Raw genomic sequence first — 12,834 nt, 5'->3', positions numbered from 1 at the left:
TTAGATGAGATATAGAGAGACAGATATAGAAGTATATAGACATTTACCATGTGGGTTGGCAAGCCTCCTCTCACTGACTCTCTCAAAGAAAGATAGACATAGTTGGGAAATCCTTTCTTCTCCATACTCTCTTCTTAATTCTCTAGATACTAACCTGTATAAACCTGTGAGTACTTATAAGAGTTCTTTTTTGGACAGATGGCTATTGGTCCAAAGGTGTTGTCTCCTGGACATGCAAGACGTAGTAGGATATGTCAAGCCTCTCGAGCTACACGACGTGCAGCAGCGCGAGATAGAGTTCGACGTTCTCTGGGTGAGATTGATGTGCCTCGCTGGGAAGATTGCCAGCATTTGATAAACGTGAATCGATGCAATGAATTTCCTTAGGGAAGGATTGCATTGGATGTAGATAACGAGTCAATTCTCTTGCAAAGTTATGTAGGGATTGAAGTGGAAGACAGTTTGGACGACAATAATGGAGATGTTCTTCAGGAGCCTGTAATTGTCTCCAGAGAGGGAGATTACTCCAAAGTTGAGACACTTTGCCTATCTATCACCTACTTATATTCTGAGGCCACTTCCTTGATGCATATCTCTATGTTGTCTATTTCTCATGAAAAGTGTATTCTTCACAACATAGGCAACTTGGATTTTGCATGTTCCTTTTGTGGTGCTTTAGCTTGGAAAACGGAAGCAAAGACCATTCACACATTTGTGGGGAAGAGTTGTTGCAACTCAGGAAATGTTTCTTTGCCGCCATTAAGTGAACCTCCTTTAGAATTGAGGGAATTGATGCACGGGGGTAATACTAGAAGTAGAAAATTCTTGAAACATATCAGAGCATACAATAGTGTGTTGGCATTTTCTTCTTTGGGAGCTCATATAGATGAATCTCTCTGCCAAAGAAAAGGAATCTATACCTTCAAGGTGCATGGATCTATCTATCATAACATTGGTCCATTGATGCCAGAAGAGCGATCAGGTCAAATCCCTCGCTTTGCTCAGTTGTATTTTTTTGACACTGAGAATGAGTTGCAAGACAGGATGAGTCATGTTTCTAAACTCAAACCAGATGTTTTGGAAAGCTTGCAATCGATGATGCATCGAGTAAATCCGTATGTTCAAGCTTTTAGGGGGTTTGCTACAATGGTCCAAACATCCAATATTCCGGAGATTAGGATGGTCATTACTGAGAAGAGTACAAATGGCTGGCAATATGTTGCTCCAACAAGTGTGGAAGTTGCTGCAATCATGCCTGGTCAGGGTGAAGAGAGCAACATTGGCCATCGTGATATTGTGTTGAATCTTTTGGGTGGTGGTCTAAAACGAATCTCAAATTGCCATAGGTCATACATGCCTCTATTATATGTGTTGCTATTTCCAAATGGTGAAGAAAGTTGGAATCCTTACATACCCCAAGTGAACAGAGCAGATGTAAGCAGAGAGCGAGTAAATGGAACTACAAAGTATATTTCTACAATGGATTTCTACAAGTATAGATTGCAAATTAGAGATGACACGACACAATGTCTTTTACGTGGTGGTAGGCTACTGCAACAATATATTGTTGATGCATATAGTTGTATGGAGGAGTTGAGGCTTTTGTGGGTTCTTAATTATCAAAGTGAACTTCGCAGTGAGGTGTATCAAGGCTTGACAGATATGGTTGGAGCAAGAGATGGAACAAGGGATGATAGAGAACTGTTATTGGGTGCTAATGTTGGAAGAAGGGTTGTATTGCCTTCTTCGTATGTTGGTGGCCCTCGCTATATGCACCAGCTGTACCAGGATGCCATGGCAATTGTACGCAAGAGAGGAAAACCTGATCTCTTCATTACATTCACATGCAATCCTGGATGGAAGGAGATACAGGATGCATTACTGCCTGGACAAACATCCAATGATCGTCCTGATCTTACTGCCCGTGTTTTCTACCATAAGTTCAAGGATTTGATGGGCTTGCTGATTAAGAGAGCTATTTTTGGTAAGGTCATTGGACACATTTCTGTGATTGAGTTCCAAAAGAGAGGCCTTCCTCATGCTCACATTCTATTGATTCTTGCATCTGAGCATAAGCCAACAGAGACATTGCATTATGATAAGATTGTGTGTGCAGAGCTTCCTGATAAAGTAATGTTTCCACAGCTGTATGATGTTATCAGTCGGTGTAATGTGCATGGCCCGTGTGGAAACTTGAATAAGAATGCTCCATGTATGAAAGATGGGAAGTGCAGGTTTAAATATCCTCGAAGCTTCAATGCATTGACTACTGTGGCTAGGGATGGATACCCAACGTACATGAGGAGGGATGATGGAAATTACACTGTTTGTAATAAAGCGCAAATGAGTAATAAATGGATTGTTCCATACAATCTATTTTTGTCAATAAGGTACAATGCACATATCAATGTGGAGGTTTGCTCCACTATATCCGCTATGAAATATCTCTACAAGTATGTGTATAAGGGACATGACAGGGCCACTGTTGTTCTACAAGATAGTGAAGGGCTTCTAAATGAAGTTACAAACTATCTTAATGCTCGATATGTATCAGCATCTGAGGCTATCTGGCGTATATTGGGTTTTCACATGCATCAAGAGAAACCCGACATAGTACGGCTCCAAGTTCACTTGCCTCATCAAAATCAAGTCATCTTTAGCGACAGAGCGACTGTACAGAGTGTGGTGGAGGGAGATGTCAACAAAAAGACAACGCTCACTGAGTGGTTTGTTGCAAATCAACAATATCCAGAGGCCAACGATTTGTTGTACATAGACTTCCCAACAAAGTGGGTTTGGAGGCCAGCAAGTAGAACATGGACTCAAAGACAGATTGGAAGAATGTACCACATTGTTCCCAATGCTGGAGATTTGTACTATTTGCGTTTGTTACTCAACATGTGCAAAGGATGTAAGTCTTTTGAGGATATTAGAACCTTCAATGGACGAGTATATGACACATTTAAAGAAACATGTAATGCACGAGGATTACTGCAAGTTGATGATGAATGGTTTCTTTGTTTGGAAGAAGCTTCTTTTCAGCAAACAGGGCAACAATTGCGCCTACTGTTTGTAATCATTTTGGTTTTTTGTGAGCCAATACATCCTGGTGCATTGTGGAATCGTTATTGTAAGGAGCTTTCTGAGGACCATGTATATCATATGGGGGTTCACACAAATGATGCGAATATCTGTGAACACATGGCACAAAACCAAGCTTTGTCAAACTTAGAGACAATGCTTCAACACTATGGAAAGAGGCTCTCGGATTATTCTGGAATGCCCCAGGTGGATCACACCTTGCAAATTATGAGTGAGCATGGAGTGCTTGCTGAAGAGTTCATGTATAACAGAGAGGAACAAAGAGTATTGTCTGCTCGAATGGAATCATCTTTCAATGTTGGGCAAAGGGAAGCTTACAATTGGGTTTTACAAGCAGCTTGCATGAGCAGAGGGACTGTTTTTTTCTTGGATGGGCCAGGTGGAACGGGAAAGACTTATCTCTACAATGCTTTGCTCTCTCGGATACACGGAGAGTCCAAAGTTGCTTTGGCATGTGCATCGTCCGGGATTGCAGCACAGCTTCTCGACAACGGAAGGACTGCACACTCTAGATTCAAGATCCCTATTGATATAACTTCTGAGTCCACATGTAACATTAAAGTAAATAGCCAGCTTGCTGAGCTGTTGCGAATGAGTTCATTGATCATATGGGATGAAGCCCCCATGGCTCATAGACACGCTTTTGAGGCTCTTGATAAGACACTAAGAGATGTCATGAAAAATGACATGTTGTTTGGTGGAAAGGTTCTCCTCCTTGGTGGTGATTTCAGACAGATATTACCTGTTGTGCCAAAAGGGGGAAGAGAAGACATTGTTAATGCAGCTTTGTGCCACTCATACATTTGGCAACGTACAGAAATCATGCATCCAACGCAGAATATGCGAGTGGTCAATTGTTTAAGTAATGTTATTGAAAGAGAGTTTGTGCAATGGACACTTGATATTGGTAATGGCGATGTTTGTGATGGGGACATACTTGATAATGTGGCCCTGACGGCTTGCATGATGCTACCACAAAATAATTTGCAAGCATTGGTTGCTTGCATATATAGAGACCTTGAAACACAGACTTGCCATGCATCCTTTTTCAAGGATAGAGAAATTTTGGCTCCACGGAACACGGAGGTGGATACTATAAACAATTTGGGCCTGCAGCAATTTTCTGGTACTTATAAGGAATATGTCAGTGCGGACTTAGTGTGTGAATCAAATTGTGATAGCATTTTATTCACAAGTGAGTTTGTAAATAGTTTAGATCTTGGGGGAGGCTTTCCACCGCATGTTTTACGATTGAAACAGAATGCTCCAGTTATGCTGCTTCACAATTTGGATCCAAGAAGTGGTCTTTGTAATGGGACACGCTTGATTTGCAAGCAATTCCACAGCAAAGTGATTGAAGCAGAAATCATTACAGGGTCACATGCAGGAAATGCAGTGTTCATTCCAAGGATTGATTTTCTCATGGGATCTAGAGAAGGTCTCCCTTTTGATTTGAGATGCCGCCAATTTCCCCTACGTTGTGCTTTTGGGATGACAATCAACAAGGCGCAAGGCCAAACATTGGGACTTCTTGGATTGTATCTCCCAACACCTGTTTTCACCCATGGTCAACTATATGTGGCAATGTCTTGCGTGAGATCCTCTTCTGCCATCAAGGTTGTGGTTGGTGATAGTCACTTAACAACCATTAGTAGACATGGAGATCAAAGAACATACACTTCTAACATTGTCTACAAAGAGGTGTTGCAATTGACTTGCCACCCCCTTGCCATGGGGTTTAACGTGGCTAGATATGTTTCATCATCCAATAAAAAAGCACAGTGACTCTCGCAACTATTTCTTTGTCATTTACAAGCTTAGTATCTTCTTATGAAACATGGTGTAGCCTCAAGCAAGGTATATTCGCTGAAACAATTGACTAAGATTTATTAGTGCTGAGAGTTTATGCTTTATGTGCTTTTTTATGAATTTCTAATCCTTTATTATGTATAGATATGTATATGTATGAATGAAGATGGATCCTAACGCCTCTGTGACTTACACACTAGGGAGACGACCTCGACACGTCCGAGGTAAAATATTGTATATGTGTGTTTGTGACATTTCGATACTTTAAAGAATTTAAATCTCACAGTCAACGATTATGCATTAGATCCACCATTATGGAGGGGTCCAATCACAGCCATGCAGGTGATTCATCTACTCGAGGACTTGGATGTAGCAAAGTAACAATGTTGGTGTTGATATTATTATATTATATAGTAAAGTAATAGATTTTGTGTATCAAAAAATCTGTCTATACTAATAGCTTTTTGTTTGGCTATAGATCACAATATTACCCATAATTCTTAATGGTGGGTATATATCATGCTTCATATGATCCGAGCTTGTTGTGTTACATTCAAGTTGCTATTCAGAGAGGATTCAGAGCACGTGTCACCATTGCAGAGTTAGGCAGAACCCGTCCAATTAATGCTATGTTTGCTCAAAATCTGTATCTCGGTGCTTGGTTCCTACGTGTTTTTGTGTTAGGATCTCTTCCTCCAGTGATTGGTAGATGTGTTTTACATCGTGGGCCATGGGTGGTTCGATACCGCAGCAGGGCATGTCGTAGACTACGCTTTTGAGCGTATAAATCTTAAGTCTCTACGCATGTTATATTTTTTGACATGGGAAATATCACTTACTCTATATATGTTAGTGCAAAGTTAGTTTGAAAATATGTTGTGATGACTTTTGTTTAGGTTGCTGCATAAAGGTTTTCATGTTTTCCATCATATAAATTTCAAACACACACAGTACCGCTCTCTCTCTCTCTCTCTCTCTCTCTCTCTCTCTCTCTCTCTCTCTCTCATCAAGATGCTGATTTGTTAGTCAAGGGTCATTGAAAAAAAATGTCGTGCTTGGTACTACATAGCACCGCCGGAGGCGGCGCCGTTGCACTAGTGCTTTATTATATTCATTTGAATATTTTTATTATGAAAATGAGCATGTGTGCGTGTACACGTGCATCTCTCTCTCTCTCTTTCTCTCTAATCTCTAATCTCTCTCCATTAAAGTGTTCGAGAAATATCATTTTTTCAGACATATAAAACTCCTTTTCTTGAATTTACTAAGAGGAATTTTTTAAAAATTAGATTTATTTTTCGAGTTTTTATATTATTTTTCTCTATTTTGGGGCAAAAATTCGCCTTTTCCCCTTACTCTCAATTGACATTTTTGAAATTGAATACAGCAGAATATTAAGCTTGGACACATTTTTCATGAACACAAGGTCCATTAACATGTCAAATGTGTTCTAATAATCATTTATTAGAGAAAAAAATGATGCCTTCTTGAGCCCATCGTGAAATCTTCACATTGTTTTCGAGCAAACCTGGTTTGTGCATTCGGATCAAGCTCAAATCACTACTGAAAAAGAAAATAGGATTTCTTTGCTTTGCACTCACATTTTGAGACTAAAGAAACCAAAATAAGCACCTTTGCTTTGCACTCGTTTCTTAAACAATAATTTCTTAAACCATTTCTTTGTTTTGGACTCATCTCTCTTTCACACACACACATCACTGTTCTTAAATTCTTTAACATTTTTTTTTTTCCAAACTTACTTTTTTCCTACCACCACATCAAGCTTCGGTACAACTTCGGCATTGCAAACAATACAGAGATGCTTTGCATGACATCCAAATGCACTACGAGCTTCTTATTTCACGACCGTAACGGCGCATGTAGCATGATTGACCACATGGTTGCTTACACTTCCAAGAATAGTCCTGAAATCAACCCACGAATACAAAGTTATTGCCAAGAAAATAAACCTCTTTTTGTGTATGCCACTCCATTTAACACATGCAGGCAAAAGACTCTTGAATTTTTCAGAGAGACTACCTTTTGAGGGTACCTTGACCTCTGCTTCCCATTACAAGGGACTGCAGGGGAATGTTGCTCGCCGCTTCACAGAGCTTTTCCTTCGGATCACCCCAGCATATCTTAGCGTGTATTATTACCTAATTGGCACAAGGAATTGAATGCATGACACACCAAATATCCATTAATGCAACAATAGACAAAGAAGAGTTAAACATGCTTTACATCATGATGAAGATTAAGATTGTCGAGAAGGCTAATAAATTGAGAGTCAGTTGCAACCCCATAGCCATTTTGAGTTTTGGGGTCCTTGAACTCTAGAAACGGGATAAGTGCTGTATTTATGAAAAGAGCAAATAGCAACACTTTAGGTTTATATATGAATGCTTCAAACTTAATGCCAAATATATGAGAAAATTACGTGATCCACTTTCGAACCATAGCGTCTTGAGATGCGGTGACCCAACGTCAGAGCCCTTTGGTAGCACAATCAATATAATCACACTATCTCCACTTCTGACAAGGTTTTGTATTGCCCACAACAAAGCATTTTTGCTACTAGGCGAAAAATCTATCGCAATACCGACATTCCTTGCATGATCCATACTCGGCTGTGTGTGTACAAGCGCGGATGCGTGCATATCACATAGAACCATGGAAGAATGTTGCTAGTGGTATGCTTTTATAGAGGGGGCCTTGTAGAGGGTGATGGAAAGGCAGAGATGAGGAGCATCTTCTTTTTTTTTCTGGAATGAGTGAGGATGGGAGTGATCCTCCTACAAAAGTGAGTGAAGTCACGCCTTGCAATTTGATTTTATTCCACTCCCCTATCTACAATATGTGTTGTGGTGTGGAGAATGGAATGCGGAAGCATAAAGGTATTCCTCTTTCTTTCTTGCTACTAGCTCACGCATGCTACATGAAGGGCCCATTTGGAATATTTTTTTTTTTTAAAGGACGCATCTCCACTAAAGGGCATGGCCTTTATGGAAGTAGGATTGATGCATGCTATGCTTCACATGGGATCAACATACCTATCTATCTTCGCTTCCCGCTGATACATTATGCATCGTAGATCTTTTCGTGCACTCGAGTAATTATCTTGTCTGTTCTAGTTTCTCTGGGCCCAAAATCATATGAAGAGCACAACTTGACTCTTATACATCATGAATATGTTCAAGCATAGTGATAGAGTGTCTAAGCTTCTAATTTTGAGGACTAGAGGTGGAATTCCACCTAGGGGCACAAGATATTGTAGAAAGATTGTCAACAATTTAGATAATGAGATGTGAAGGACTAGACATTTCCCACCCTTGATCTATGAGAACTGCCAAATGTCAATCAATGGCAAGGATTGATGATTAGGAAGTCCATGCCAAAAAGGTAAGGTGGGGATTGCCACCATATATCAAATGTTTAGAGAACGTGTTTTTTTGGTTTTTTTTTTTGTTGCAAAACTCATCAACAGCGAGTGATTATAACATTGATCCAATCTTTTTCTTTTTTTTTGCAAAACTCATCAATAGTTGAGTGAGAAATATATTGTATACCACACAAAATTACAAAATCACCTCATGCAGAGATCGTGCCATCAGGGCCATACACAACCAATACATCACAGTTACAACCAGATCATCACACATTAGATATACTCAAACTATCTAGGCCTAAACATGGGAGGCCAGGCTGCTATCGAGAAGTTTCCGGTCTTACCAGGAAAGCACTAGCCTCTTGCTGTGAGAATTTGTGAGGTACCTCCAAAAGTATATGGAGGAGTTATGCCATAAATTCCATTAAGTCTAGAGTTTGGTAGGGAGTGCACTCAAATATTCTCCATCTCTCTCTCTCTCTCTCTCTCTCTCTCTCTCTCTCTCTCTCTCTCTCTCTCGCACTCACACACACACAAAATAAAAAATCAAAACAACACAAATATAAAAATGTCAAGGCCGCTTTGGTCATATCTTATCATGGGTAGGATGAAAGGGTTAATAGATGAGTTAATGGCATTCAACCTTTGTCACCATCCCCTGTATCTTCTCCTTGGGAATAGTCCCCATAGATCTCACAATTATCCTATACTTCAATGGAATTGTATATACTGAGCATATATACAATGTAACATTTATTGCACTAGTAACTTGTGTGTAACGAAAATTGATAACATAGTGATCATTTCATTAAGAACAAGTTCCTAAGGAGCATAGAGAGAGTACTTAATTTGAGAAAGCAACATAGCAATTTACACCTAGCCAGTTTAGCATAGACAATACTTGAAAAGAGAGAGAAATAGAACAATTGACAATAGTTGAGGACCGAATTTACATGGAGCCATTCCCCCCTCCAAAAAGGCTTGTATTATAGCTTCTCCCATCAAAGGAGAATTTTGTCAATACAATCTTTGTGCTCCTTGACAAAACTCGTTGATGCAATGAAGATGAAAGCTTCATGCACAAAATTATCCTTGAAAAACACACATAGTGTCCCTAGCCTCAGTCCCAAGACCTCACACCCTTCAAAAATTGTGAGAGCTAGCCGGGAATGAGGAAAGATTGAGAGGAAGAAGATGTATCTTATGATAAAGAAGTATGCTTTAGGTAATGAAATAATTTATTTAAACTCTCATTGGACCTTTTAGCCTTCTGGACAATAGGAATCAAGCAAGCCATTGGGATGTTAGATGCTCATTGAAACCCTTGGTAGACTATTCAATAGTCTTCTAGGGAGCTTAAGTTCTGTTGGTTCTTTTATCAAGCATTTTTTAATTGATTTGACTAGTTTTACTCTAGCCTAGTTCTCATTGATCCACCTCTATAGGCATCTAATAGGATTTGAGGGGAGATTGGGGGCAACTGGGCTAGCAACCTGCCATGTGTTCATTCTTCTCTTTGGGGAGAGCTTGGGAGTGTGTGTGTGTATGTGTGTATGTTTCTCTCTCATCCCCTACCATGAGGGCTCGCCCCCTCCTTCCTAGTTGGATGTGGGAAGACGTTTTAGTCTTCCCATAACCATCGAATATTTTTCACCTTTGGCCATTGGACTTATTAGTTAATTTTGGGAACCTTAGCCTATGGAAGTCTTTATGGGATTGAACCTTAGGTCTTTTAAGACCCATTCAAACACATTTCTCTTTTGCAGATTGTCTCTCTTTGGATCCCCATTTTCCCTCCTTTGGATCCCTGTTGAGACTGGTCTGGCATCCTTACCAATATTCTAGCGTTTACTCCACTGGTACTTCCCTATATTAAATGATCAGTGTAACATGAGAAAATCATTTGAGAGAATTAGATATTAGTTTTTATGACATTACCTCTCTCTTGAAATCATAGTCGTCCTCGACTATGAGGCAGAGAAGATAAAGCCTAGTCATTAGTTTGTTTGCTAGCAGGTAAAGGATCCCTATTTTACCTTATGACACCGTTCAAGAATAGATGACTAGTTCACTTGGTGCTTGAAAGCCTTAGCTACGGCAATCATGTCTGCACATTAGTCCATGTCAATCTTCCATAGTAGAGTGACAAACTCTACTTGGTGTTCGGGAGATGTCGTCTCCACAAACATGATCCTAAGCATGCATGCTTATTAACATTTGTGCGCAATAAAGAAAAGAGAGTCTTATAAGACAAAAAATTTGTTCATTTATACGTATTTACATTTGCTTAGTCTAGGGAATCATTGTAAGCATTCACAAGGTTTAGGTTATCCTTTAATTGTATGCCTTGCATCCATCTAGCATCTTCAAAAGGATAATTTTTTAACTTGATAAGATATCGCCGGATAGTCTTACCGCCTCTTAATATCTTGTCTTCATGTCAGAGAATGGACTCGGGCTGTAACACCTCTTCTTGGTCCTTGATCTCCGGTGGGTCGTCAATGGTTTCTTCTTGAGGTGGCTCTCCTTTGTAAGGCTTTAGTAGGCTCACGTGGAAAGCATTGTGTATGAGCCAACGGTTGGGAAAATTGAGTGGATAGGTCATCTCATTAACTGGACTAAGAATTCTAACTTAGCATATACTTTTGATGTCCTATAGGATTTTTGCCCGTTGTGTGTCTTAATCGAGCCTTGGGAAATTTAAGCAGGACCCAATCATTTTGTTAAAAGGCTAGAGCTCTTTTGTGCTTATCAGCAGCATCCTTTTTCCTTTTCTGAGAGATGGATATAGAATCCTTAAGCTTTTGGAAAGATTCTTGCAGGTCTCGGCTATGTTCATCTATAGGCGAAGCTCTTCCCATGTACCTTGAGTAGCAGGGGAATTTTTGATCTTCCCTCTATCACCTCAAGAGGTACTTTTCTCATGGAGGTATGTACAATGTTATTGTAAGCATACTCCACTAAAAGTAAGTAATTCTCCCATTGGGACTTTTGATCTACTTCTATGACATTAGCTGTGAGTAGATCAAGAATTGCTAGGTTAGCTATTTCAATTTGGCCATCCGTTTGTGGGTGATAGGCTGAAGAGAAGTTTAGCCTTATACATAAATTCTCAAAGAGACCCTTCAAAAAATTATTGGTCATTCTGCGATCTCTATCCAGCACTATGGACATTGGCAAGCCGTGGTACTTGAAGATTTGTGATATAAAGAGGGTTTCCATTTAATGGGCCTTAATAGTCTTTTTCACATGTATGACATGCACTTGTTTGATAAACCTGTCTCTATCATCCATATTCCTGTATTTCCATGGATAGACCTGGGAAATCCAAAGATAAAATCCATGGATATGCTCTCTGATGGTGAATTAGGAATTGGAAAAGGTTGAAGCAACCCAGGTTGCTTCCCATTATCAAACTTCATCTTTTGGCATACCACACATTTTGAAACACACTCTTGTATGTTTGCTTCCATTGCATACCAATAGAAGTATATTTTTGTCCTTTTTAGGGTATACTAAATCCCTCTATGCCCCTCATAAGGAGGAGCATGAGATTCATACATTACTTTCAAACGTAGTGAGTTAGTAATGCATAGTCTATTTCCATAGAGAAGATAGCCATCTTGCAGGGTAGATGGTTCTTCCTTCTTCCCTAGTGCAAGGGCTGAAATCACATCTCTAAAATTGGGATTGATAGCATACTCATCTATCATAGAAGATAGATCATTGTGAGTTGCTATGGATACCGCATTCACTCTTGGTCATCTTGAGAGTGCATCGGCCACTTGATTATGCTTACTACAAATGTGAGAAATATGAAAATGCAATTGCAAAGGAAATATTCCCACCTCATTTACTCATCAAAGAGCTTGGTCTACGTCATGAAGTACTGAAGGCTTTGGTGATTCGTTCATAGAATGAAAGAAGTCCCCAATAAATAGTGCTTCCACGAGTATAGAGCATGTAGAAATGCTAAGATATCCTTCTCATATATCCCTAGAGATTGCTCAACAAGGTCGAGCCTTCCACTTTTGTAGACTATGGCGTGCCCTTCTCGTAGCAAAACAGCTCCAAGGAAATCACCATAGGCATCGCATTGGACCTCAAATGTCTCATTAGGGAAAATTTGGACTCACAAAGGGGCCTTATAAGGAGTTTGACTTCCTCTCTCATGTCCAAAACGGGCGTCCTATGAATTTTTTGCAAATCAACTCTAAACCTAGCAAAGATTTTGTTAGCGGGTTGCCGCGATGGACGTCTGCAGTATAGCTCTTTTGTACTAACATAGTGTCAATATGCAAGGAAGCGACTCAGGGTGGGGCACGGGCACTTAATGAGAGTGTCAGTCTCACCAAAGTGAACTCAAAGACTACTCGTTCTTACAACAAAAGCAAATCAACCACTTCCTAGTCAGACAATCAGTATGCATCCATTCTCAACACTCAACACAATCACGCCGTTTCGGTATCCAAACAAATCCGGAATGTCACGAAACTTAAGGAGAGGTATCACAATACTTATGGGCTCAATCCTAC

At 39.9% G+C, this 12,834-nt stretch overlaps 2 protein-coding genes across 3 annotated transcripts; one reads left to right on the top strand and one right to left on the bottom strand.

Moving 5' to 3' along the window:
- The first annotated feature begins 232 nt into the window (after positions 1–232).
- On the top strand, positions 233–4,887 carry LOC147446833 (uncharacterized). Its single transcript, XM_086524561.1, has 2 exons — positions 233–313; positions 388–4,887. The coding sequence occupies exons 1-2, from the start codon at positions 233–235 to the stop codon at positions 4,885–4,887; spliced, it is 4,581 nt and encodes a 1,526-aa protein (XP_086380687.1).
- A 1,461-nt stretch (positions 4,888–6,348) lies between these two features.
- LOC147446832 (universal stress protein PHOS34-like) lies at positions 6,349–7,590 on the bottom strand. 2 transcript variants are annotated; one of them, XR_015189573.1, is made up of 5 exons: positions 7,352–7,590; positions 7,156–7,265; positions 6,952–7,070; positions 6,672–6,836; positions 6,349–6,439 (listed from the first exon to the last, which is right to left on the bottom strand). XR_015189573.1 is itself a non-coding variant. In XM_086522791.1 (4 exons), the coding sequence occupies exons 1-4, from the start codon at positions 7,584–7,586 to the stop codon at positions 6,767–6,769; spliced, it is 534 nt and encodes a 177-aa protein (XP_086378917.1). In that variant the 5' UTR covers positions 7,587–7,590; the 3' UTR covers positions 6,529–6,766. The 2 variants fall into 2 exon arrangements, 1 of the variants encoding a protein (XP_086378917.1); XM_086522791.1 differs by lacking the exon at positions 6,349–6,439 and having other exon boundaries at positions 6,529–6,836.
- Between the last annotated feature and the right edge of the window lie 5,244 nt (positions 7,591–12,834).

Source organism: Adiantum capillus-veneris, chromosome 11 (genome assembly GCF_014529385.1).
Source record: "Adiantum capillus-veneris isolate H3 chromosome 11, ASM1452938v2, whole genome shotgun sequence".
In the NCBI taxonomy this organism is placed as follows: Eukaryota; Viridiplantae; Streptophyta; class Polypodiopsida; order Polypodiales; family Pteridaceae; genus Adiantum; species Adiantum capillus-veneris.
The sequence above is the reverse complement of the archived record's forward strand: the minus strand, read 5'-3'. Positions and strand labels throughout refer to the sequence as shown.

Coding starts and splice junctions, on each gene's coding strand:
- LOC147446833 (XM_086524561.1), top strand. CDS start 233: ATGCAAGACGTAGTAGGATATGTCAAGCCTCTCGAGCTACACGACGTG. Junction 314..387: donor TAGAGTTCGACGTTCTCTGG/GTGAGATTGATG, acceptor GAATTTCCTTAG/GGAAGGATTGCATTGGATGT.
- LOC147446832 (XM_086522791.1), bottom strand. CDS start 7,586: ATGGTTCTATGTGATATGCACGCATCCGCGCTTGTACACACACAGCCG. Junction 7,071..7,155: donor ATCTTAATCTTCATCATGAT/GTAAAGCATGTT, acceptor TGTGCCAATTAG/GTAATAATACACGCTAAGAT. Junction 6,837..6,951: donor GGTCAAGGTACCCTCAAAAG/GTAGTCTCTCTG, acceptor GGTTGATTTCAG/GACTATTCTTGGAAGTGTAA.